The sequence below is a fragment of the Fundulus heteroclitus genome, chromosome 18 (genome assembly GCF_011125445.2).
Source record: "Fundulus heteroclitus isolate FHET01 chromosome 18, MU-UCD_Fhet_4.1, whole genome shotgun sequence".
Taxonomy (NCBI): Eukaryota; Metazoa; Chordata; class Actinopteri; order Cyprinodontiformes; family Fundulidae; genus Fundulus; species Fundulus heteroclitus.
The window spans coordinates 29,209,483-29,235,354 of NC_046378.1; the positions used below are offsets into that span (position 1 = coordinate 29,209,483).

At 38.8% G+C, this 25,872-nt stretch overlaps 2 protein-coding genes across 2 annotated transcripts; both read left to right on the forward strand.

Annotated features, from left to right (window-relative positions):
- The first annotated feature begins 413 nt into the window (after positions 1–413).
- On the forward strand, positions 414–14,998 carry tlcd1 (TLC domain containing 1). Its single transcript, XM_012851657.3, has 4 exons — positions 414–1,030; positions 3,227–3,309; positions 8,612–8,694; positions 11,722–14,998. The coding sequence occupies exons 1-4, from the start codon at positions 825–827 to the stop codon at positions 12,124–12,126; spliced, it is 777 nt and encodes a 258-aa protein (XP_012707111.2). The 5' UTR covers positions 414–824; the 3' UTR covers positions 12,127–14,998.
- Positions 14,999–15,687: 689 nt separating this feature from the next.
- Positions 15,688–25,561, forward strand: rab34a (RAB34, member RAS oncogene family a). Its single transcript, XM_036149528.1, has 11 exons — positions 15,688–16,476; positions 18,316–18,413; positions 18,499–18,590; positions 18,683–18,748; positions 21,008–21,109; positions 21,192–21,256; positions 21,381–21,432; positions 21,521–21,602; positions 22,471–22,561; positions 24,193–24,300; positions 24,377–25,561. Exons 2-11 carry the CDS (start codon positions 18,339–18,341, stop codon positions 24,442–24,444), a joined length of 801 nt encoding a protein of 266 aa, XP_036005421.1. The 5' UTR covers positions 15,688–16,476; positions 18,316–18,338; the 3' UTR covers positions 24,445–25,561.
- The last annotated feature ends 311 nt before the right edge of the window (positions 25,562–25,872 follow it).

Sequence of the window (25,872 nt, forward strand, 5' to 3'; positions counted from 1 at the left end):
AATACCCTGCCGCATCCGAAAACACATATGTTTTTTTTTTTTTTTGACATTTTCGTGACTATCTAATCTTCTTATTTCTTTTTTTTTTCTTTCTTTCTTTCACAAAAAGGTAACACCCTAATAGGTTTCTGGCGAGAAATTACGCACTAAAACACTCGGGGAACCTTTTGCGCGTCCCATGCGCCCAGGATCACCGAGGATCGCGGTGTAGTAACACAATAAAGCTCGGCTGCGGCCGTTTGTGTCACTTTTGTTGCGGGCCAGCGTGTCATGAATCCCGTTTCAGCAGCAGGCCTGGCTGTCGGCGTTTTGTTCCTTGCGTAACATAATCGCGGTGTGTCCGCCCCTCCTTGTTCCCGTGAACCAAGGGCGCAGCAGCGACACCACCCACCCCCATCGCCTCCCTCCCTCCCCTCTCCCTCCTCCCCCCCTTCCTCCGTCATTCTGCTCAGACGGCCGAGCTGAGCGCGCTTGCCGCACATCATGCTTACGAGACGCAGCGTGAAGAAAAACACCGTCCCACGGGAAAGCTCGGGCACGGAATCTCCCTGCTGGACCCGGATCTGGAGCTGTGCATAAAACCGCCAGGAGACGCCGACGGCATCAGCCGCGCATCAGCTCTGCGGTGATTTGAGCGGAGGATCAGCCCCTGCAGCTCCAGCCCCCCCTCTCATCTTCCTGCAGACCCCCTGGTGTGCACAACCCTGCCATCACACACGGAGAGATCCGTCCTACCTTTTAAAAAAAACACAACAACAACAAAAAAGCAGGTTCTGCGGGACAGCAGCAAGCGCTCATAGGGGAGCAGAGACGTAAAGAAGAGGATGGAGGCCCTGACGTCTGTGCTGAAGAGCCACCCGGGCCCGTCGGTTCTGGTCTTCTCTCTGCTTTTCAGGGTGGCCCACAAGCTGCTGCAGAGGCTGCCAGTCCCCAAGGTGGTGCAGCAGGACGCCTTCCGCTCCTGGAAGTGGCAGAACCTCTCCGTGTCCATGGTGCACTCGCTGCTGACTGGGACCTGGGCCCTGACCTGGTGAGTGTCCATCCAGAGCAGACAGCTGCCTTCCCCAATCCCTCCATCCGTCCGTCCATTTCACACTGGGGTGGCATTGTCTATTCACGGTTCACATGATCTACGACGTGTGGGAGAGAATGTGTGTGTGTGTGTGTGTGTGCAGCAGTGACAGCCTGTGGCAGCCAGGAGAAGAAGAAGGGCATGTTCAGACGGAGTAAGGGACGGGGGAGAGACAATGACATTCTTAGGTGGGGAGGGACATGCCGGTGTACAGCGTAAGAGACACAGAGCTCTCACTGCTGCTTCTGCTGCTGGTTTTGATGCACAGCAACTCGTGTTTTTTTTCACATCTGATGAGCCACAGACAGAAGGGGAGGGAAAAAAAGATTAACAGGAAAAACCTGCTGGCTTATCTTGAAAGCGTTTGGAGAAACAGTTTTCTCAGGGGCGGGATCATGCGCATGACTCATCTTTAGACGTTAAGAGCCGGCTGTAAGGTCCATGGATTCAAATCCTTTCCTTAATTTTAGTTTACTACCAGCCTTTCCGAATCAGATTTGTGAAGGAATGAATCGGTGACTGGGGATGTTGTGATCCGTCTTTCATGGTGGGATGTTTACACAGGGAAGCACTCCCATAAAAGATTAAATTATCAGGCGTATAAGGAATATATTAGCGCTCAAGACACACCTTTAGAAAAAAATCTGCCAAGTATTAAAATGGTGGCTCTTAAAAGTGTAGACAACCTTTTAAAAAGGACTTTTGTCACGTAAAAGAACTAGACCATGATAAATGAATTAAAAAATTCCCCATCCTTTAATGTTGCACATTTCCTGTTCGGTTCATGTGGAAATAAAACAAAGGCTCAGTAGCCTCATCTCAAAAGCGTGCACGCGGTTAAGATAAAATATTGGAGAAGGTGGTTTTGATTTAATTTCAGTCTTCCTGGATACACACTTCACATCAATTATCATCAATCGGATTAACCTAAACATAAGTTCAGCTTTGCTTGTAGGATCCTTAAGAGATTTGCTCATTTGAATCTTTTGACTAAAGCTGGAGTTTGGAGAGATGTTACAAAGGCTCCAATGAACATCATTGTGCAAAGGCATCAGTCAGAAGAAGAATACAGAAAAACAACAGCGTAATACTCTTAGATACTGTGGGGCTGTAAGGAAAGTCATCAGTCATGAAAATTGAAGGAGGTGTGGGAATGATTGCCAAGTGGTTTTCTACAATGTGACAAAAACAGCGCGCTGTGTATAAACGAGCAGAGAGGTAGGAATAGGGGTGGTCTTTTTTTTTTTTTCAAAGAAAAGCTCCATCTACTTCACTAAAGTATCCTAAAACGATACGTGAGAATGATTTATGATCTGATGAAACCCAACTCTGTCTTTAAATGTACATAAAAACCGCATCATCGCAGAAGAACGTCATGCACACATTGAAACATAGTGGTGGCAGCATCATGACATTTTTCCTGATGACTGTTTTCTTTTGGTAGTTTCTACCCAATACTTTCAGGTTTCTGCAAAAAAAAATAAAATAAAAAAAAAATGCTGATAAAATATTTCATTTTACAGCATCACAGGGAGGTCAAGCATGCTTCCAGATCAGCAAACTAATGACCTCATGAGAGGAAAATGAATATTTTTGGAACGATTTAGCCAAGTCCAGAACTAAATCTGGCAGAAAATCTGCAGAGTACTCATAAGAGGGCTGCAGAAATTAGGTTCTGAGAGCATTTGCAAGGCAGAGGGCTAAATATGGCAAAGTAAAGATGTGGGACCCTTAAGAACTTGTAACAAAGCAAACTGATTCCTGAGACTGAATCAGAAGGGGCTTCAAGAAAGTATTAATGTATGGTTTTGCACATGTATGCAATCAGCTGTTTAAAATTTCTATATGATAGATTTCTTTGTTTTTCAGATGATTATTGAGGCTAGTCTCACATCAAGTGTGGAAAATTTGTAAAATAATTCATGATGTTTTTTATGTGACAAAAGAAAACTATTGTGTACAGCTCCATGAGCCAACGTACCTATAAAAACATCTGCTCAAGGCAGCAATGTATGTTGGTCAGGGAGGTCTTAAAAGGCATTACTTACTGATGTGTCTGCTTAGTCAGCACTTTCACTCTCTAAACGCTCCAGAGTTTGTCTGACTCAGGTAAATATTCAGTCATTAATCAATAATGTGCATCCCTCTCTCCAGTGTGTTGATCTGGCCCGAGACACTTAGCAACATCCACAAGTATCACAACCCTCTGTCCTACCTGCTCATCTGCGTTTCCACAGGTCAGTAAACACACTTCTGTCAGTTTTATGTGTAATGAAGGCCTCAGTGCTTTAAATAAGGTATTCTTACCACTTACAGGATGTTTCACTTTTTCTCACGTTACAAACATTAACAATGCATTTTATTAGGTTTGTATTGGGTTGACCAACAAATGTAGCTCATAATTGCCCCCAATGACTCTGATACTTCAAAATAAAAATGGTGCAAACAATTGCCTTTAGAAGTCACCTTATTAATAAATAGAGTCCAGGCGTGTTTAATTTGACCTCCAAATGAATACAGTTGTTTTGTGAAAGCCTCAGAGGTGTGTCAGAGAAGAATAGTGCACAAAGTTAGGTTATGAAAAAATACCGTGATCTTTTTCACAGAAAGACAAGAATGTAGAGAGTATGGCACAGCTGCAAACCATATAAGACATGGACGTTCCTGTAAAGTGACAGGCTGGCCAGGGAGAGCATCAGAGAAACAGGCCCATGCTAACGCCGAAGGAGCTCCAGAGATCCACAGTTAAGCTTGGAAGGAAAGTTTTTAGTTATTAACTTTACAAATTTGACATTTGTGGAACAGAGCGCTACTTAAGGTAATTGTTTAAATAGAACTGTAAGAAGTCATGTTTCAATTTTGCCACAACCCACATGCACCATACGTGTAAGAAAATACTGTTCGGTGAAACGACTAAGATGCATAAAGCCCCGACCAGTAAAACATGGTGGTGGCTGCTTCAGGTTGGTTCGTTGCCTCTTCTGTGCAAGTAAAGGGAAACTAGTAACTGGTACTGGAAGATCAACGCCGTTAAATGTGTAAGAATTCAAGGAGGAAAAAAATGTTAAAAGACTGCAGAAGATTTGAGACTCGTGTGGAGATTAATCTTCTAGCAGAATAACAACCCTACACCTTAGACGGGTCCAGTCGAAGTCCAGACCTAATATTTGGCAAAACTATCAGCTATATGATTGACACTATCCATCCAATGTGACATGTAAAGCAGGTGGAGGCATACTGCAAACATAGGTAGTTGTAATTTGGAGCCCACTTTTCAGATTTTTATTTGTAAAAGACAATTATCATTTTCCTTCCATGCACCCAACTATCATGCAATACGTGTTGGTCTAGAACAGGGGTTCTCAAAGTGGGGGTCGGGAACCTCTGTGGGTGTGGTGAGACACCTTTTGGGGGTCACAAGATGATTAGACGCTGATGTAATAAAAAGATTTAGCATTTTCCTATCTGTGAAACCGACATGAAAGTATCACTTTACAATACGCTCCGGATTCCTCATTTTAACGCACGGGGATGGCTTCAGCTCTTACAAAAAATATTACTTTATTCTTTTGATTTTATGACTTTATTCTCAAAATTTCCCCCCCAAAAAAAAAAGTCTAGACGAAATGGGGTCGCCAGTCTCTGGCACCGTTATTCTGGGGGTTGCCGGCTAAAAAAGTTTAGGAACCTCTGGCCTAGAACGCAAAACGTCAACAACATACAGTAAAATGTGTGGTTATTATGTGGTAAAATGTGAAAGCATTCAAGGAATAGCGCAGAAAGAGAAGCATCAAGGGTTTACTTTTGAGAAGTTGGAAAAAAGAAAATTGGCTTCGGCTGAAATTAGTCAAGTTATTCCAGCTGTACGCAAGAAAATTAAAAAGGTATCGCACCTACATGTTATTTATTGCACGACAGTCAGGGTGTGGGAGGGGTATAACTGCACCCATTATTCACCTGCCTCCTATTACTCAAGACGCGTATCTCACTTTCTGTTGTGTAAAGCTGTCAGCAGCCTCTCCTTTAATCCTAACGGGCGAATGCCATGGCTACCAAACACAACCTCCTCAAGTCTCGGTGGTCTGCTTGAGCCTCTCTTGTACGTGGTTTGGCATTTATATCTCTATGAATACCGGTCTGTGGAGATCTCCCCCCTAACAACTGGCAAACAGCGCCGCAGAGGCAGACCATGAAAGAAATTAGAGGTTCTGCACGGTAACAGGGCGGCTATTTGTGTGTGTCCCCCTCATCTCAGAGAGGCACTTGTAAAATAAATAAATAAATAAATAAATTCCTAGGCATGGGAAACATTTTAGCTGAATCAGACTGTCACAGTTTTATAACCAAATGAGAACTGTTTAGTTTGCATGTCTGCAATATGATGACGAGAGACGTTTCACTCTCCTGTCAGAGGAGATTAACAATCACAGAGTCCTCGTGTCTCTGGATGACCCTGACGGCATGAAATACGGTGTGACAATGCTCAAAATAATCCTATAAAAAAAGATAATCCTTGAATGAATCCATTGCCAGGCATGGGTTTGAATGAATTGCTAGCGATATGATTATTATAAGTGAAACCAACGCTATTCCAAGGTTTTTACACAAAAAAGTAATAGTCAAAAAAGCAAAACATTATCTAATTTTATTTAGCATAGAAATGCAACAGTTACAGTGCTGTGAAAAAGCATGCCCTCTTACAGATTTTTTTTTTGTTGAGTTATTGCTTTTGGTCACGCTGATAAATTTCCGATCATCCATCCATCCATTTTCTATACCGTTTAACCATTCAATGGTCGCAAGGGGGGGGGGGGGGGGGGGGGGGGGGCTGGTGCCTATCTCCGGCAGTCAAAGGGCGAGAGGCGGGGTACGCCCTGGACAGGCTACCAGCTTCTGATCATTTAACACATTTCATTATCAGACACTAGGGCTGAACGATTTTGGAAAATAATCTAATTGCGATTTTTTTTCTTAGTATTGCGATTTAATGCGATTTTTTTTTTTTTCAGTTTAATTTATCATGTGTTTTAAAATATATACAAACAACAAATCAATTTGTTTCCTCGCCATGTGGATAGTTGCTAAAAGACCCACAGCATCTAAACCCGGAGCAGTAATGATTGCGTTCTGCCTACAATATATTTCAACCAAAATTGCAATTTTGACTTTTCTATGTATTACGTAACCACAAGCAACAAAAATGGCCTCTAAATAAAGATGTTTGTAAACAAGGATTATTTTAAACAGGAATTTTTAATGTTTCTATTGATCAGAATATTATTCAAGAGAACAGCTTTTAATTTAATTGGACATCAATCCTTGTTGAACATAAAGTGCAAAGTCCAACCAACAAGTAAGTCTATGTATTAAACTGACCAGAACTTAATGCTTTGTATGATTATATAAACTCTAAAACAAGTAATAAAATTATAGTATCTCACTGCTGCAACTGTCTTCCCTTCCATGTGGAGGCAAACCCACTTTAAACATTTTACCAACACCTAATGGACGAGTCTGATTCAGTAATTGTTACATAGCCAAAAATTGCAGACATCTGCGATTTGGAACTTACGTTTTTTAAATTACGATTATATTGAAAATGCGATTAATTGTTCAGCCCTATCAGACACAGATAACGTGTTTAAATACAAAAAAAGTGGATTTTAAGTTATGATTTTATGTATTAAGTTACTGCCCCCTAAACCTCATACCTGGCTCTGTCAGCTGTAGTGGCAACAACCACCACCAAGAATTTGTGATAACTGGAAAGTCCTGCAAAGTTATTGTTAAAGGCCTTGGTGAAAGTAGTTAAATGTGTGTGAAAGGTCAGATCGGTCGGTGTGGTGAGCACTACAACATTTTGACACACAGACTTAAGCTAAGATACAGACTGAACGCTTGCTAGATTTAGTTATTTCCTCTGAGTTCCCTTTATGCAGAATCGAATACCTGTTTGGTGTTCTGCTCTTTATGAAGTAATACCAGAACACTGTTAAAGTTGAAATAAGTTTGTTCTCCAACCCATTCGGTGAATCATTTTGCTTTGTGTTATATTGAGAAAGGTCTGATCATTAACATTCAATTCAATTTTATTTATATAGCGCCAAATCATGAAACATGTCATCTCAAGGCACTTTACAAAGTCAAGTTCAATCATATTATACAGATTGGGTCAGATTATACAGTTTGATTCTCAAGAATAAGTCACATTTCCATTCAGTTTTCTTATCATTTGATGAGAAGAGGTAAAAAAAAATTCCTTTCAACTTCATGGGCAACAGTGTATAACAAGCCAACGTTAGCTTTTTTTTATTATTATTTAGGCTATCTGCTCAAATCAAGCCAAAGTCGGTGCTGCTTACGGCTTGCCAGCTTTTTAAACAGCGCTGACATAATAAAGGTGGCACCCTTTTATTTTCCACACTGACTTTACCTGTTCTTTGCAACCAGAAATATGTCCTTGCAGAGGAATTTGTGTAAGCACGTTCTAAAAATTATTATTTAACTTTTTATTTAAATGCTACATATTGTCAAGTGACATAAAAGCCTTACAGTTAATGATGTTTAACGAATTACTCTGATTTCCTATTTGTGTTTTGCTTTAACAAAAGCTGAAAAGCCAGCAGATGGATTTGAGCTTGACGTAACATCCCTTTAATCCCCCTGTAATTTTCCATGAAATAAAAATGATTAAGTGTGTGAAGGACTTTGTGTTTTGGGATCTCCTGTCTTTGGATGACCGCAGGGCTTGAATAACCAGAGAACACGACTCATCGAATTAATTTGTTTTGCTGATGACATTTTCACTGCAGAGAAAGAAGCAATAAATATGATTATCATGTAATCCAGCAAATTATTTCTCAATTCATTAATTAACCAGCACGATGACAGAAAACAATGGAAAGTGCACACCACAGCTGTCTGATTTCCACATCCCAAATATATGTGGTTTATATAATGCAGAAAATTGCTATTTCAAGAACCCAGATTGTTGTCTTTAACTGTGACCTGAATCTGAAATCTTATAATCTTTTCTTTCCTGTCCAGGCTGGTATATCTGTTATCTTTTGCATCACAAATTAATCTGGTTGAAGTCTGAAAAAAATTGTGCAAACACATGATGTCCAAATAAAGAACCATTGTCACACACCCACAGATTATCTGTTCAATATACATAAAAAGACAACCGAAGAACAATTATACCAGAAAAATGTACCTTGAAAAATTAAAATGAGATCAGTTTGTTCATAAATCTGATATTTTTTGTTTAGCATTGACAACATTTTTCTCTTTCTGTCACAGCTGCAATAGACAGGGAATTTATTATTATATAATTACTAAATGTAAAAAAAGCATACATATACAAAACATATATGTATGTGTGTCTGTGTGTTTAGACAAGGAGATGTTTCTTGTCAGAACTATTCAGACTCTTTCAGCTCTAGCTGCATCTAAACTCTTAAATCAATTTCTCTTTATCACACTCTGCTGATCAATATTAAATATTAAAATCTATCATTACTTTTTTTTTTCTCTCAGGATACTTTGTGCAGGATGCAGGTGATATAATTCTGACAGGACATGGCAGAGGATCATGGGAGTTCTTGCTCCATCACGCGATGGTAAGACGCTTGCGGTTGTGCTTTCATTTTAACTTTATCAAGCAGGCATTTCTGGTTCAAATGGTTCTGAGTCAGAAGACTGAAGCTCAATCAATCAGTGAAAGATATCTTACATCAAGGTCTGTGGTGCATTTAAACAGGCTCACAAGACGTCAAAAACAGGAAGAGTTGAACTTTAACTGAAGCGTTTTATAGAGAGCGTTGTTTTCCTTGATAAAGTGTGCAAGATTAAGGAAAGCAGGAAGTATATCTCCATTGATACAGAAACATTGCAGGACTTTTCTCCTGCCAAATGTTCTTTGCTTCACATATTAATGAACACTATATTATTTTTAATTAAAATATGTCTTGTAACTCTAAAAGGTTCATCTTTCACTGCAACAGTACTATCTCACACTAGAAAATAAAACGTAAACTTTTATTATGAACACATTTATTCAGTTGAGAAAATAATCCCACATTAAGAAATTATACTTAACAAAATCAGTAGTAGTCCAATTATTGGTACCCCTGATGTGTACTTTGTCATCCCCTATTGCTATTTGCTTCACATCAAATCCACCTGGAGTGTCTGTTGCCAAAAAGCTCAAACCTGGTCTCATCTGACCAAAGCACACAATTCCAGTTAAAAGCTCAGTAGCACTAAGCAAATGCTCTTTATGTTTGTTATGGTGGGACAGAACCATCTAAGTCTTGACAAGCATCCCTAACAGTGGTTTGCATTTAGATAATGCCAAAGCAATGGTTATGAAGACCTGGTGACCACAAGATGCCACTCTGCTGCCTATCTTTAATATCAAATAAAAGTTGTTAGAAACTTAGACCAACTTAAACAACAGAAGCATTAAATAAAAAAAAGTGTCCTACTTACTTTTTAATGGGATTATCAGGGGTATCAATAATTTTTCCACAGCTGATTTTGTTTAAAAAAGAGATTTTCTTCCCTGATAGAAAAATGTACTCAAGATTAAGGTTAATAGAAAGTTAAAGATTTATTTGCTTTAAAGCTCTGTATAAATACAGTATTTATCATTCAATAAATGTGACCTGCATTATTAGTAGTTTAGGTAATTCAATTGCATGTTAATTTTCCATTTAAACTTTTTTTTGAACAGGAAAGGTCATATTTTTTTAAGTCAGTCTGACAAATATACAGGGGCTGTCAAAAGCATACACACCTCTGTTATAATGTAACATGTATCCTTTATAGCTGAACTGAAAACAAAACAACAAAGTATGGTAACCACCAGTTTGCACAGTTGCAAACATCGTTACACACATATTTCGCTGATTCACCTTTTGATTTAATTTTAGCAGTCTTTTATGTTACAGTAAGAGACTTTCAGCATCTAGCATCTTTATTTGACAATATTTGTCCATTGTGCCTTGGAACTCTTCTCTAAATCTGTCAGATTGTGGGGACATACCTTGTCTGTTGACCTTTGTATGTGATCCCACATATTTTCCTAGACTGAGTTATTCCAAACTTGACTTTTTTGTTTTTTTTTGGTGAACCCAACCTGTGTTGATGTGAGTATACATGTCCAGAATCACCTGATGCTGAAAGGTGAAGTCTATCTTTATTTTTGGCTTTCTAGTAGACACCTGAAGGTTTTGGGTCCAAACTGACTAGCATTTGGATTTCCCCTAATTCAGCCACCAGTTTCAGTATGGGTATGATTCATAACATACCTTTTTGAATATTTGAATCACTTGTGGAGGATTTCTTTTGAAGACAAGCTTCCATCTTCAACCCTAAATCTTAGTCCAACTTGTTTTTCATCAATTTTGGAGAAACATTCAGTGTCTGCAATGGCTCCGTTGCCCCGTGTTTTACTTAATCCTGTGGATTTTTCCTGAATACCCTTCTCCTGAATAATACATTTGTACAATCAGATGATTTTGATAATTTTTAACTCTACAGACTCTGTTAAAATTAATTTTAGGTTCATCAGATAAACTACTGATACCAAATCGGTATCCAAGTGTTGAAATTGTATCAGAAAGTACATAATAACCAGCCCTTTTTTTTTTTTACCTTTTTTTCAGATAAATTATTTGTTCTTCAGTTAAATTGTAGAAGAGAAGTTCTGAAATGATCTTGTTCTTTTTTATATCAGGAAAACCTAGACACTTTACTTTTCAAGTTAATAAAATAGACTTGAATAATATATACAAACTCATATTTAATGTCCTTAGAGGTTGTTTTTTTTCAAAGGGTACTTTTAACTTGAAAAGCGAGCCTCAATATAACAGATATTGAAAATGATTGATTATGACTGTATTTCACACTGTCTTATATCGGTAAGTAATTTCCTGACACTTTCCTTTCTTTACCATTAATGTCCCTACCACACTTAGTGGACATTAGAATTTGTACACACTGATATCGCGATAACAATTGTGACTCAACATGTTCAAAGATTCAAAGATTCTTTATTGTCACCATGGTGAAATTTCTTTTTTTGCCACTCTGGCTAAGAGTACACATAAGAAAGACAAACAAACAAACAAACAAACAAACAAACAGGCAATGAACAAGGGTTACAGTTTTTTTTTTCATTATAACGTTCAAAAGATTAAAAAGATGAAGATTCAAAGATTTGTATGAACTAGTTGTCCTTCATGAGTCACAGATAACAGATAATGAGATGATGAGGTAGCAAGGTGCTTTTGCACAATGATTATTTGAGGCTTCATTTACAGAAATGTGCATTTAGATATTCTGAGATGATAGTGTGCAGGTAACATAACATTTAAGTGATTGTAACGTATGACGGGCTAGTAACAGTGGGGTGATTTTAAAGCGTTGGACTACAGTCTCCCATCAGGGGGCGATTGCCCTCACAGCTCTTGGGAAGAAGCTGTTTATAAGTTTCAACAAAATAAATAAGCTGGAGCGCCTTGGCTGCTGCAGAGTCCTGCGCCGCCATCTTGCATACAACTTGTTGTGTAGTATGTAACGTGTAACATCTTACAACATGTATAGTTGGTACAAATATCTTCACCATAACGTTCTGTCTGCAGGTGATTTGGTGTTTCCTGTACGCCCTCTACACTCAGCTTTACATCGCCGGCGCTTTGATTGCCCTCTTCGTAGAGGTCAACAGCGTCACCCTGCACTTGCGGCTGATGCTGAAGCTGGCCGGCGCCCAGTCCTCCTCCATGTACCACGTCAACAAGTTCGTCAACCTCTTCACCTACGTCACATTTCGTCTTAGCACCCAGTTCTACCTCACCTGGTACATCTTCGACAACTACTCCTGGCTGGATCATGGCGGATACTTCCTCGTCACCATGATGGTAATGAATATCATGATCGTGATTTATTTCTACCGTTTGCTCCGTGCCGACTTCTTTCCAAGAAACAAGATCTACATGGGACAGAACGGCACGCACAACAACAACTCCAAGAAGTTTCTCAGTGACTGATCAGGAGAGGTTTACAGGACTGCACCATGTCTGTATTTAAGATAAAAGTTCACAGTTTTTGTTAGGTTTTCATTTACGCAATTCACTGCCAAAGGATAAACTCCCCAAAACACTTGGTAAGTAAAAACTGACAAACCACTGAAATTGTACAAGTTTTAACATTTGGGACAATGTTTTATCAGTTGGAATATCTAAAAGGAGTTATTTTGTAAAAATGTGATCAGTATCTCTCTTAAACACTTTCCTACTAAAGGTTAAAATGTAAGATTGGCAGGACTCATGCTTTAGGCTCCTGCAAACCCAGTTTTCTTACAAGCCCATATGGAGCATAAAATAACCATATAAAAAATAACATCAAGCAGGTAGGATAGCACCTACAGTAAGTGGGATTTAACATTAACTTTGTATATAAGCACTGTGTGCTGTTGGTTGGTATGCTTACATAAGGAGGAAGGGAAGCTGGACTTTTAGGAAGGGCGATCTTAAAGTGACATGCTAAAAGATGATAACAAACAGTATGATGTAAATATATTTCTGTTTTCTATGAACAGGGATTTTTTTAATAGTGATCCCCCTGGTGGTATATAGAGGTGATAAAAGCCTCCTTTAAAGTTAATGGTACTGGAACGGATAGTTTAACACTTTGCAAAATGCATTAATTAACAGTGAAAAGAATGAAGACCATCTCATGTCTGTAAGCTAAATATTAAGAATATGCAAGTGAATTCCCATCAATACCAACAATGAAAATAGCCAGGTTTTCAGCCATAGAAGGACAAAAATACACACTGCTTTTGCCATTTTGTTTTTTTAATGGCAAGACACCAATCGGAAAAAAACAAAACAATAAAGATAAAACATGTCAAGCTATGGGCTTTAGAGACTTCCATGGATGCTACTAGCTTGTCCTAATGTGGGCAAGTCATGCACGTGGTTCGCCCAAAGCTAACAATTTGCAGCAAATAGCTGACGGATTTTATAGTAAATTTTTGACTAATTTGAACAAAAGTGTTTATTTCTTGATACTGGCAACACATGCACTCTCAGATAGTAAGCTAAACTCTGAAGTTATAGCTGGTTAGCTGAACGTTTCCTGAAAAAACATAACTGGTTTTCACTTTGATATGATGCTAATCAGTGAAATGTCGTTAACATTTTAGGTATTGAGTTTAAAGAAGATGATAGAAAACTTTTGTTGGCTTTTTAAAAAATCTTTTTCATTCTTATTCATCTCCAGGCTAAATGCTACAAGCTAACCTTCTATTTAGCATACAAACATGAGAATGGTACTGATATTTTCCATAAACTCTCTCTCAGCATCAAAATTTCCATATAACTCAACCAAGAAATATAGGAAAATTGCAGAAAAGTAATATTATTACAATTTATCTTCAATGGTACTTGGTGGATTTGTATCATTTAACGTGATGTTGCTAATGTTTTGAGTCAGGTTGATTGTTGCTGGCTATTTTAAACGGGTGCTGGATGTATATACAGGAGAGGTACTGACGTTATTTATAATTTTTGAATTATTTGTTTGCAAAAATGCTAACATTTTCTGGTAATGTTAAACTTGTGCATTGAAGTATATGTTAAGTATACTTCAGTACGTGTATTTGAAATGAATAATTGCGTATTGTCTATTGCTTTTTGTACAACAAACTCACTATACAGTATGTTGCAATATATTTTACATTCGCATGGGAAGAAGTGTGTTTTTTTTTTTTGTAGATTTTGACTAATATTGATATTTGGAACTTTCTGGATTTGCCATGTAATATTGTGTAATTGTGTGGACCAATCTGTCTGTCTCTATGAAGCCATTTCTTTATTTATGGCTGAAGAGATGCTGGACAGGACCGATTTGTCCAGGACCAATTGAACTGCTAACACACTATAATGCAAGATTATTTGTGGTCCTTTTATAGCTCTTTGATAAAGTGTGTTGGTATCTGACTCCAGTGGAGCTGAAGCTGGATCTTCCTGCCATCTGACAGCTGCTCATCAGAAACCCCGAAAAAAAGTCTTTATAAGGAGCAGGCAGCAGCATAATCACGTGTGGTCACTGTGTATCTCCTTTTGCTGGTTTGAATAATTATACTTTCGAGATGATCATCTTTTAAAGACTGAATCAGACAAAAATGTGTCTCCTCATCCTCCTCTTTTTTTCAGAAATGGATGTAAAGTACTTTGTAAATATTGTCCTTAATTGTAGATTTATTTTGATCCTTTTTTTAAAAAAAAAGCTGTGCATGTTTCTTGGCTTTAAATGGACTCTATTCCCTTAGTCATCGCTGCTGATGACAGTAAAATAACTTTTGGCAAGTTTGTCAATCAGACATAACATTCAGTCCCCGCCTTCTTAACAAAGGGCCTTTGTAATGGAGCTGAAACATGGACAAGAAACATCTGAGGGTGTTTGCAGTGCAGCATTCTGGGACATTAGCAATAGAAACTTTTGATTTATTCAAAAAAAGCATAAGTACATTACAAGTATTAAATCAGAATGTAGCAGTGTAACAAAATGAGCCTTGTAACTCACTTCACCAGTCAGTAGTCATAATTTTGTGGCTGAGCAATGTAACCTTCATTTTCTGTTTCAATGCCAAGACAAGAAGACATAGACGGAGCTGGGTGCATCTGACCTGTATTACAGTGCCTTCACACCAAAGTGCCTTTTGAAAATAAGCAGACCACAATAAATCTACATTGACTGCACAATGAAGCGAAGCAGAGAGATAACCCATTTGCAACCGACAGTTAATTTATTTTGACCATGAGCACAATAATGTAAATGTATCTTGTGTTAAAGTGATCTATAGCGGCCCTGTCTTTCAAATCATTGAGTGAATAAAAATATGTTAAAATTTCAGGGCTCATTATTTATTTCGGTGCTTCTACGTGAATGTGACAGCTGAAGAAGATGACTTTTTTTTCTTCACAGCATTTTCTACAAGTAATAAACAAGACATCTCAAAATTTACCCAACCAACATATGAAGGCGATTTACCCTAAAATATACTATTTAATAGTAAAAGAGGAAAATTTCAGCCCAGAGAACATGGTTGTATAAATATGCTGTTGTGGATGCTAAATATTAGACTTAAAACCTTGATTTCAGACAAATGAAACTCAACATACAATGGCTTAAACCACCATCTGGATGCTTTTTGCAATAATCACAGATCAAAGAGCTTACAGATGAGTGAACAGTAGATGTCGGTATTTATTTTAATCAGCAACAATAAATAAGGTAAAAAAATGTTTTTACTACCCATTTAGCTTTTGCATTTATCATAAGTCCCAAATAAGGGAGGTTTGAATTCTTTCCATAATGTTTCAGTCAGTAAATAAGATCTTGTGGTGTAAAAGGTGACATATGGACATTATGCAGCTTAGGTTGTACTCATATGAAGAAGCATATGTTAATCTACCATATATTTTTTTCTTCTTCAGTTTTTTGAAAACAAAATTATACAATGGTCATTGGATAGGTTGTCAGTCCATCACAGGGCAACACAGACGCGCAGGATAAACAACCATGGGTGGCCCCTTATGGATTTTGCTCAGCTTCAGTGTGTAGACTACTAAGTGGACCTCGCCTTACAGTGATCTTCTTGTTCAGGACCCTTTTGGGCTTACTGAGTGAAACCATTTCAGCAGTAGTTGGGACACCTATTTTTTTTCTGCATTGAACACATGAAAGCAATCAACATGCGAAATTTTGTGTCAGGCCCAACTCCCCACCAATGTCGGTCTTGTACAAAAATGCTGGCTTGGTTGAAATAGACCTGTGTTACTGAATTGAAATGAGACAGGGTTTCAGAAAACTAATAATCATGCCACAAAAAAAAAAGAAAATCATTGATTACTACATTTCCAGAAAATCCAATCAAATTAAAAGAGAAACAGTTGTTTCCCACAATATTTGAAATCACTTAAATTAAAGGTTGGACTTCTGGAAAAACAACACAAAAAATTCAGAGTGAGATTATGTCACTGCCATAAAAAGATTAATTTTCTTTTAAAGCTTTTTGGCCTTCATCAGGGGTGCCAATGATGCACTGTAGATCCCTAGATTTCTGACTATTCCTCATTTTGTCCAGCAGGGGACCGAGCAGGGGGAAAAATGTGGGAGGAAAGAATGAGTCCAGGCAGGGAACTGAGTCAGCAGCTGCTGCGGTGCCTCTCTTCTTCCGTGGATCGACTTCAGCCCCGTTAATAAATGTTAACATCTTTTTTTTGTTGTTGTACTGAAAACTGTGGTCGGGAGCGGCCCTAGTGTGGAGTAAGCGGCGCATTTTGGGGGAAATAAGAGGAAATAGAAGAGGACCGTCTTGTTTCGCTGAGGTATCCTGTAACATCTCTGAAGCTAAAACACGCTACTTTTTTTTTAGTTGACTCTGGAAAACTCACAGCGTCTAGACTGTATTTTCAGGTCTTTACCTGCGGTTTGATGTTACATAAAGTAGAAAAGGCGCTACAGATCTGTGCAGAAAACAAACTAAATGAAGTAAATTGCACTTTTTTTTCTCTTCAGTCGGAGTTTTGGTGAACTATAGGATTAAAACAGACAGGATAAGTGGATCAGCACTGATTACAGTCTCCCCCCGGTTAAATTCACTGAGCTATATAGCTCAGTGGTTAAATTTCATTCCATGGATAATCACCTTTTGGCTCCTTTAGGCTGCCGTAGTTTTTAGGAACTCCAAACAATGACTCTGTGCGTAAGGCTACAGTTTTTATTCTATACCCCGCGGATATAAAAGCTGCAACAAAACATGGCGTGAAGATGTATAAAATCTTTGGTACTTTACAAACAGCAATCTCTATCTATGCTATATACCTTATGGGGTTATTGCTAGCCTGTGAAACATAGGTGTTAGATAGAAATATTTCACCTTATATATACCCAGATATATAATCGAAAACTTTGTATCCAGTGGGAGAAAAAAAAAACAAACAGCTAAGAAATAATTGTGTTTAACAAACTCACCAGTCTTTAACGTATTAGCTCATAGCAATTCCTTCATAAATCAGCAGAAACATTGTAGTAGTCTGGGACTTTCTATTTCTCTGGTATAAATGTGAAACTACAAGGTGGCTCATTTGTCTTAGGTGCTCTTCAAAATGAGAAAGACGAGAGAAAATGCCATTAGAGTAAGGGAAATGAGAGTTGATCTCCATAAATCAGAAAATTGCTGCAAGAAATATAGCTAATTACCAAAACGGGGTCATATCTACAGCTACCTTAAAAAGATTAAAAACAGCTGAATGTGTGATAATAAGTTTATCTCGCCACCATGCAAACCTAGGGTGATGGTAAGGTAGGTAAAAGCATCTCTAAAGCTCACTGTTGGAAAGATGCAGCCAAAAATGTCATTTAGGGTGTCGGTAGGTCACTTTCACAGCAGTTAGATATTAATTGAGGGATACAGGGAAAACTGCAGTTTAATTTCTAATGTTTCAATTAACGTCGTGAACGTATGGAGGTTACTGAAAGCGATTGTGACTTTTAACAGGAACTGTCTGCTTTGATCTGATCAGACAATTGCCCCATCACACTATTGCAGTTTATGTTTCATGATGCCAAAGGAAAATAATGTTCCAGCTGCCTTGTTATGCTAATGACAGTGTAGTGCACAGAATTATGATAAACTGAGATGAGTCAGACTGCCACTGAAAGTTTAGACCAACGACTAAAGCTCTCACACACCATCCATGCTGCGCATAGGTACGGCAACGCTACAGAATTGATGCATCTGCGCCTGAAATATGATAAAAACGACCAAATAAAAATGTTACCTGATACCACATCGTGCTATAATGTCGCCAATGTTAAAGATTCACTCACCTCGGCATGCTTGATGCTTTAAACCGAAAGTGAAACTGACTGCTTCACTTGTTTTCCGATTATTTCAGCTCATAATTATCTGACCGTTTGGAGGAAGTCGTAGAGCGTTGAGATTTAATTCACAAGTTGTCAGATGATCCTTAAACCTTTAAAGACAAAGACTACTGATGGTGACGACACAACAAACTTCAAACACAGGACTTGATGCTCTACATAATCTGCTTCATTCTCCTCATGCTTAGACCCACATAGTTCAATAAACCTGCATATGTGGCAAGCAGCTTGAAAAACAATAAACCTAAAAGATTAAACGTGTGTGTGTTTTCCTTGTCTAGGCATCGTTTCACCCAAGCCACCCATGTCTCTCAGAGTTTCAGCCATGAGTGTTTTTCCTCCGATACGACGGGACCGAGTCATTGCTCAGCTCCCTCGGGTAAAACGCAGAAGCAAGACTGTTAGTCATTCTAAAACTGCTTTAAAAGCCTCCTTCAAGTTGCTCTCCCTCACTCTCATTTTAGGCTTTCATAAAAGAGGCGGCTCTTAATGTTACGGAAGATTTCAACAACAAAGTGAGGACTGCCTGCCAGGAGCAGCGGACCGGCACCGTGGGGTGAGAATTGACACCTGAACTCTCTGTGAGACCTGTTAGATGTTATTATTTATACTTCATCTACTGATTCTTCTGTCATTTTTTTGTGTTAGATTTAAAATCTCCAAGGTCATTGTGGTTGGTGATCTGGCTGTGGGGAAAACCTGCCTGATTAATAGGTAAACTCTTCAGTTTTTTTTTTTTTTTTTTATATGTGAAGAATGCTAAGGGTCAAATCTGGGAATAAATAACTTAGGAAGTTTGTGGTTCCTCTGAGAAACCTCAAAATGAATGTGTTATTTTGGTGTGTATTTATAACAAGAGGCCAAATGTTCAATCTGCACCTGAACTTACACTTTTATGTATTGAAAAAACATAATAATGAATAAGCACCAACTAACAGAAGATTATCCAACTGGCCATCAAGTTTCAGTTTTAGATTTTCTGCAAACCTTTTTTGCAAATACTTTCCTGTATTTAAACAGGCTTGAAATAAACGGTTGGATTACTGAATATTGTAGTAACAAAAGAGTGACGTGTACACAGTTTAAAGAAACCAGTTTTAGGAGCTTAAATGTGCAATTCACCTGATAGCCACTAGACCATGGTACCAAAATACACTAGATTGCCAAAAGTATTCACGCACCCATCCAAATCAGGTGTTCCAATCCCTTCTATGGCCACAGCTGTATCACATCAAGCCCCTAGTAATAACAGGCTGCTCTCAGGAGCTCACTGAATCGCAGGTGCTGTGATAGGATGCCACCTGTGCAACAAGTCCAGTCGTGAAATTTGCTCACTCCTAAATATTCCACTGTCAGCGTTCAATGGTAATAAAACAAAATGGAAGCACTTGGGAATGACAGCCACAAAATGGTAGACCACATAAACCGACGGGGTGAGACGCGTGGTACGCAGAGGTCACCAACTTTCTTCAGAATATTTTGTTACAGACCCACAAACTTCATGTGGCCTGTAGATTAGCTGAAGAACAATGTGCGTAGAGAGCTTCTTGGAATGGGTTTCAATGACCGAGCAGCTGCATCCAGGCCATTCATCACCGAGTGCAATTAAAAGCGTCAGACTCTAGAGCGTCTGGCTGTCTGATGGACATGTCTGGTCTGACGGCTGCCAGGAGAACAGTACATGTCTGACTGTACTGAGCCAAGTGTGAGGTTTGGTGGAGGAGGGATTGTGGTGCGGGCTTGTTTTTCAGGAGTGCGACTTGCCACCTTAGTTCCAGTGAAAGAGACTTTGAATGCTTCAGCAAGCCAAGGGATTTTAGACAACTCCTTGCACCCAACTTTCTGGGGACAGTTTGAAGAGGGTCCAACATGAAGACATGAGGCCCGTTTACACTACACTTTTTTAACCGAGCCGAGCCGAGACCAGTCTGAGCTTGGATCAGTTAACCAAGCCGAGACGACCGTTGACACATGATGCTATCCCGGTCCCTTGGTTGCTCCTCGCCTCCTAGTGACGATCTGCGGTATTGCTGCTCTCTGGGATTGAAGGCGGGACCGAGCAAATCAAAATAGCGGCACCCGTAACATTCAGGATGTTATGGTTAGACAGAGTCGGCTTTTGGGACGTGGATAAGACAAACGAACGTCTAATAAGGATTTACAGACGCAGGAAACAACAACAGACACTGAGGTTCATCGCACTGCTAAGCAGAATCATCTCTGGAAACCGTGTGGCACGGTAAGGAAGCTAGAATTTTTATGAATGTCTGAAATTTGTCTGAATGGAGTGTGAATCGGGACGTGCAGCCAGACACGCCGGAAAAAAGTCAGCTGACTGTAAGGGGATGACGCTGTCTGCTCGTGCGCTCTTGGTTATCAGATAACCGGGATAAAAAAAACAGTCCGAGACCTACTAGGGAACTGGTCTGCAGTTAGCGCGGTCCGGTTATGTTTAGCACGGTCCAGTTCAGTCTGCTGACCATTTACACACAAGAGTTATCTCGGTTACCGAGCTCGGACTGGTCTCGGCTCGGTTGAAAAAGTGTAGTGTAAACGGGCCTATAGATGAGGGAGTTTGGTATGGATTACAATGACTGGTCTGCACAGAGTCCTGACCTCAACCCGACAGAATATCTTTGGGAGGAGTTATAGCGGCGGTTCAAAGACTTCTCATCCAACATCAGTGTCTGTCCACAGAAATGTGCTTCTGGAAGAATGGTCAAAGATTCCCAAAAGCACTGTCCGAAACATTGTGGACATTGTGAGTCCCAGAAGAGTTGAAGCCGAGCAAAGGGTGGACCCATGTCATATTGAACCCTATGGATTAACAATGGGATGTCATATAAGTTCATATGCAAGTCAAGGCAGCTTACCAAATACTTTTGGAAGTTGTGTCTGTTGCCATTTAAAATGCATAGTTGAGTAACGTGGCCCAGTGCTCAGAAAAGTAAAGCTGGATGTGTTTTGTTTTAGATTTTGCAAGGATGCCTTTGATAAGAACTACAAGGCAACGATTGGTGTTGATTTTGAGATGGAGCGCTTTGAGGTGCTCGGTGTCCCTTTCAGCCTGCAGCTGTAAGTTTGATCCGTTTCTTGTTTTCATTTCAAATGAGGTCGGGCTGCTGTGATGTTGCTCAGTTTCTTTGCTCCGTTACAGGTGGGACACTGCGGGCCAAGAACGGTTCAAGTGCATTGCTTCCACATACTACAGAGGAGCTCAGGGTTTGTCCAGCCATCTTTTCCGAATATAACATTAAACAGGAAATATGTATCAAAACGATAAGAGACTTAAGAGTCGAATATGTTTCAGCAATACTCAAAAAAGAAGTTTTCTTTTTTTCCTTAGTTGTGATAATCGCCTTTGACGTAAATGACATTGCCTCTTTAAGCCATACAAGGTAAGCCTACTGATCATTAGAGGATTGTTGAAGTCATATTTCCTTTGTCTCCTTTAGTTGATTTACTGCCATGTTTCTGTCACTGCAGGCAGTGGCTTGAGGACGCCTTAAGAGAGAACGACCCCACCAGTGTTCAGCTTTTCCTCGTTGGCACAAAAAAGGACCTGAGTGTGAGTCTTCTGCTGGTAAAAGTGGACATTGTCTGCAGATAATTTATGTTGCTTTCCCTGGAACTGGATGTGGATAGTCTGGATCTATGCCAGAAGCACAGAGGGTTTTTGTTCTTCTGGCTGAACCCTCAGGAATGTTTTTCCTCCGCATATAAACCCCAAAGCATTTCTGATAGAGGCAGAAATAATGAAGACCGGGATGCGCTTTGAGATGCCGTTATTTCTAAGTATTGAAATATAGTGATGAATTATTAACGAATTACAATGTCAGTTTTTTTAATGTTACAATCTGGTAATATTTTAAATATAACAAGTCACTCGTGTAATTCTGTGATATTACAACAGTTCTTAGCAAGCTTTCCTGCAAAGAAGCAAAAAAAGCAACCAAACACAAGCATTTATGTATAGTCATATTAAATAAATTAGGATATTATTGTAAAGTTTAATTATTTCAGTAAATCAATTCACTAAATAAAACATTATTTGGAATATTTAAACACAGACTGATGTTTTAAAGCTCTGGTTCTGTTAATTATCATGGTACTTCACTCAGGTAATTAAAACATGACATTTGAGATTAGAATATTACATCAGACCTATAAAAAACACTTGTAACACAGAAATGTCAGCTCAGTGAATCTGTCTTTCCTAACTACTTGAAGGTTATTTTTTAAAAGATACTTTTAATCGGATTAATGAGCCTCATTGAAATGCATCTTCTAATTAACAGAAAATATTACAAAAGAAATTAATTCACTTTTAATAAAAATTAGAAATTAGTTTTAATTTTAGCCCCATTTTTTATTTATTTTTTTGGCTTGACAGCAGTTTTTTAAATGTTTGTTTTGTTTTTTACTGTTTTAAACAGTCTCCTGCTCAGTATTCTCGGATCGAACAGGATGCCCTGAAATTTGCAAAAGAGATCCATGCAGAGTATTGGGCTGTTTCATCGCTGACGGGTGAGCCATCTCTAATTCCTCTAGAAAGTAGTTAAATGTCTGAAACTTCCCTGCTGTAAACACAGCTTGCAAATCCTTCACTATATAAATCATAGATGTACAGTTATGGCCATAATCCTCTGAAAATCCATGCAGACGTTAACATTATTAAAATATTTGCTAAGAGCAGACCTCTCAACTATTATGCAAAGTTCAGCGTGAGATTATGTACATTTTTCGGTCGGGTGGTTTGATTGGTAGGAGCTCTGCTTCGCTGTCCCGGGGTTGGCCGCGGATCTAGTCTACTCCGTCTCATTTTTAGCTGACTAGACATGGAAGTAGAGAGGATTGACTTTTGTTAAAAAGTCAAAGAGGAATGTAGATATATTAGTATTGTTCAGTTAGTGAGTTAAAACAGAAAAAAGACACAAATGTTCTCCCGTGTTTGTTTCAACATACTGAGACTGCCTTATATGAGGAGAATCACATCTGTTTAAACTCCCTTCATAACATTTACGGTCAATATTGCACCTTCTAAACAAGTAAGACGGCGTTGTGGTCGTTTCCGGATTTCTGACGAAAATACTATTTGCTCTAATTGTCGCTCATCTCCAGAAATTCTGTTTCCTGCAACCAAAGCTCCACTTTCCCGAGTCCATTCCAGCTGTATGCTTTATTCTTGTAAAACATTTTGCTTCTAGATAGACCCGCATGAATGGATCAAATGAAACAGACCCCAAATGTACAATAATCACGGAATAAAGTTAAAACCAAAATTATTTAGAACTCTGATCACTCTTCCTGCTGCTCTGTTAACACAAATTGCAGCATTGATTACTGATCGGTACAAGCTGTGAGAGAAGCCGAAACAGCTCTGCAGGTTTAGACTGAGCTCTGTATGGACAGTGCTGTGAACGGATCATCTGCAGCCCAGATGGGCTTTGTTATTTTTTGCATGAGGAACGCCAGGTGTGGCGTGTGTTCTTGTGCTGTCAGGGAAATTTGTGTGTCACACGGTCATTGCGTGAGAGTTGAGAGCCCTGGCTAAAAGTTTAGTGTTAGTTCTGTTCAGCATTTTTGCTAACCGTTCAGAATAATCTCTGACACTTTTAAGCTGCCGTAAAAAAAGTAGCTTCTATATTCTCAGGTAAAAAAAAAATATCTACAAGAAGAAACAGTTTGTAATTTGTTTAAAGTTGAAGGGCCATTTTAGGAAACCGCCTTTCTTCCCATCAACTTCTGCCCAACAGGAACACCTGATTTAATAAAGACTCTAAGCTGTCTGTTTTAGTAACAATTTATCACTTATGCTGTTTAGCATTAATTTGTGTTTAACATTTTTAGCATTTTATATTAAAATTTGAGTATCTTTACTGTTTAGCGCAATTTACATTCATGCTAACAGCTTAGCATTCTGTTTAGCTGTTGTGCTAACAGTTTAGCATTATTGAGATTTAGCATTCTTAGCATGCTAACAGTTAAGCAGAATTTCTGACACTTTTATGCTCCAATCAAAACATATTTTTTAAATAAAAAAACAAGACTGTAGAAAATTAGGAAAAATACTTAGTGTATATAACAAATATGTATAGTGTTAGCCTTTTTCACCACTACAGTGGTTTCCCATCAGATCATTGGTTTCTTTTCTTTAGGGGAAAATGTCAAAGAGTTTTTCTTTCGAGTCGCTGCTTTGGCCTTTGAGACAAACGTTCTCGCTGAGTTGGAGAAAAGTGGATCAAGGCAGATTGGAGATGTTGTCAGTGAGTATCTGAACTGTCTCAAAATGTAAAATAAATGTTGGGCAGTTTAATGCTCATTTTTATGTGTTTCTCTCAGGAATAAACAGCCCTTCAAGCAATTTGTACACTACAACAAAGAAGAAGCAAGGAAACTGCTGTCAGTAAGGACAAGATAAAGTTTTTATTTTATTTTTTTTTTAAATCCAAATGCACAGACACTGCATGAGGCTTTTTCTCGGCAGTAGATGAGCGTCATGGCTGCCGTCCAGCTTAGTTGGGAGGAATTTCTGTGGCCACAGAGGGAGGGGGGCATTTCATGGCATGTTTACAGTCCATTTTCTTTTCTTTTTTTTTTTTTTTTCCTGGCCAGAGAAGGTTTCCTCTATGGGAAAAGTGAGGATTTTTGTGGTGTTGCTCAGTTTTATACCGTATGTCTAGACTTTAAAACAGTATGATGTGATGTGCCCCAGGAATACCAAAGAGTTTTTAGACGCTTACTGTGCTTAAAGTTCTGGTTTTGCTGCTGTAGTGTGTTACACAATCAATTGTATGGTACATTTTTAACCCACGAATAGACTTAAAGTTTTAACATTTTTTAAAAATCTAATTCCTGCCCTCAACCCATCTGTTCATGGACTCTCACTTGAGAGAAAGGGAAACAGACGTGAGCAAAGTGGAGACTTGGCGAGGTGTTTTCAGAGTCATCAGCTACAGCACCTTCTAGACTTATTGGAAACTTGATAAAAATGTGTAAATTGCTTTGATATGAATGTGTCTTTTAAAGCAGTAGCATCATTTATTAATTAAATTCCAGCTTTTACTTTAGTAGATTTTTTTTTTTTTTACCAAATCATTGGTGGTATAATCCCTAGCACCCTTTACAATAAGTTGAATGAAACTGTCCATCCATACATTATCTACAACTGCTTGTCTTTGCAGGTTTGCAGGGATGGGGGGTGGGCAGACGCCCATCTTCAGCGATTATTGGGCGAGAGGCAGGGTAAACCTGGACAGGACTCAAAGAGATACAAAACAACCATGCGCGCACTCATACCTAATGACAATTTAGAGTTACCAATTAACCTTAGTCATGTTTTCTGTGGCGCAGTGGGTAGCGCTGTTGCCTTTCAGCAAGAACACTGCAAAAACGGATCTAAACATAAGTAAAATGTTCTCAAAAATAGTGTGTTTGTCATAGATTTGAGCAGATGAATAAGATTATCTGCCAATGGAATGAGTATTTTGATCCCTAAAATAAGATAATTAGATACACTGCATTTGAAATAAGATGATGGAGATGAGTGCAAAAATCTTATTCTACTGGCAGATCATCTTGTTTACCTGCTCAAATCAAGGAAAAATACACTAATTTTAAGAACGTTTTACTTATTTTTAGCTCCGTTTTTGCAGTGAAGGTCCTGGGTATGAGTTTGCATGTTCTCCCTGTGCATCTCTCCCGGTACTCCGGCTTCCTCCCACAGTCCAAAAACATGACTGTTAGGTTAATTGGCCTCTCTAAGTTCTCCTTTGGTGTGAGTGTGTGCGTGAATGGTTGTTTGTCCTGTCTTTCTCTGTGATGCCTTTTGGTAGACT

What these genes read in the sequence shown, in the direction of transcription:
- tlcd1 (XM_012851657.3), top strand. Translation starts at nt 825, where the DNA reads ATGGAGGCCCTGACGTCTGTGCTGAAGAGCCACCCGGGCCCGTCGGTT. An exon ending in GGGACCTGGGCCCTGACCTG is followed by an intron (nt 1,031 to 3,226) that starts GTGAGTGTCCAT and finishes CCCTCTCTCCAG; the next exon opens with TGTGTTGATCTGGCCCGAGA. An exon ending in TCTTGCTCCATCACGCGATG is followed by an intron (nt 8,695 to 11,721) that starts GTAAGACGCTTG and finishes TTCTGTCTGCAG; the next exon opens with GTGATTTGGTGTTTCCTGTA.
- rab34a (XM_036149528.1), top strand. Translation starts at nt 18,339, where the DNA reads ATGTCTCTCAGAGTTTCAGCCATGAGTGTTTTTCCTCCGATACGACGG. An exon ending in CAGCGGACCGGCACCGTGGG is followed by an intron (nt 18,591 to 18,682) that starts GTGAGAATTGAC and finishes TTTTTGTGTTAG; the next exon opens with ATTTAAAATCTCCAAGGTCA. An exon ending in GTCCCTTTCAGCCTGCAGCT is followed by an intron (nt 21,110 to 21,191) that starts GTAAGTTTGATC and finishes GCTCCGTTACAG; the next exon opens with GTGGGACACTGCGGGCCAAG.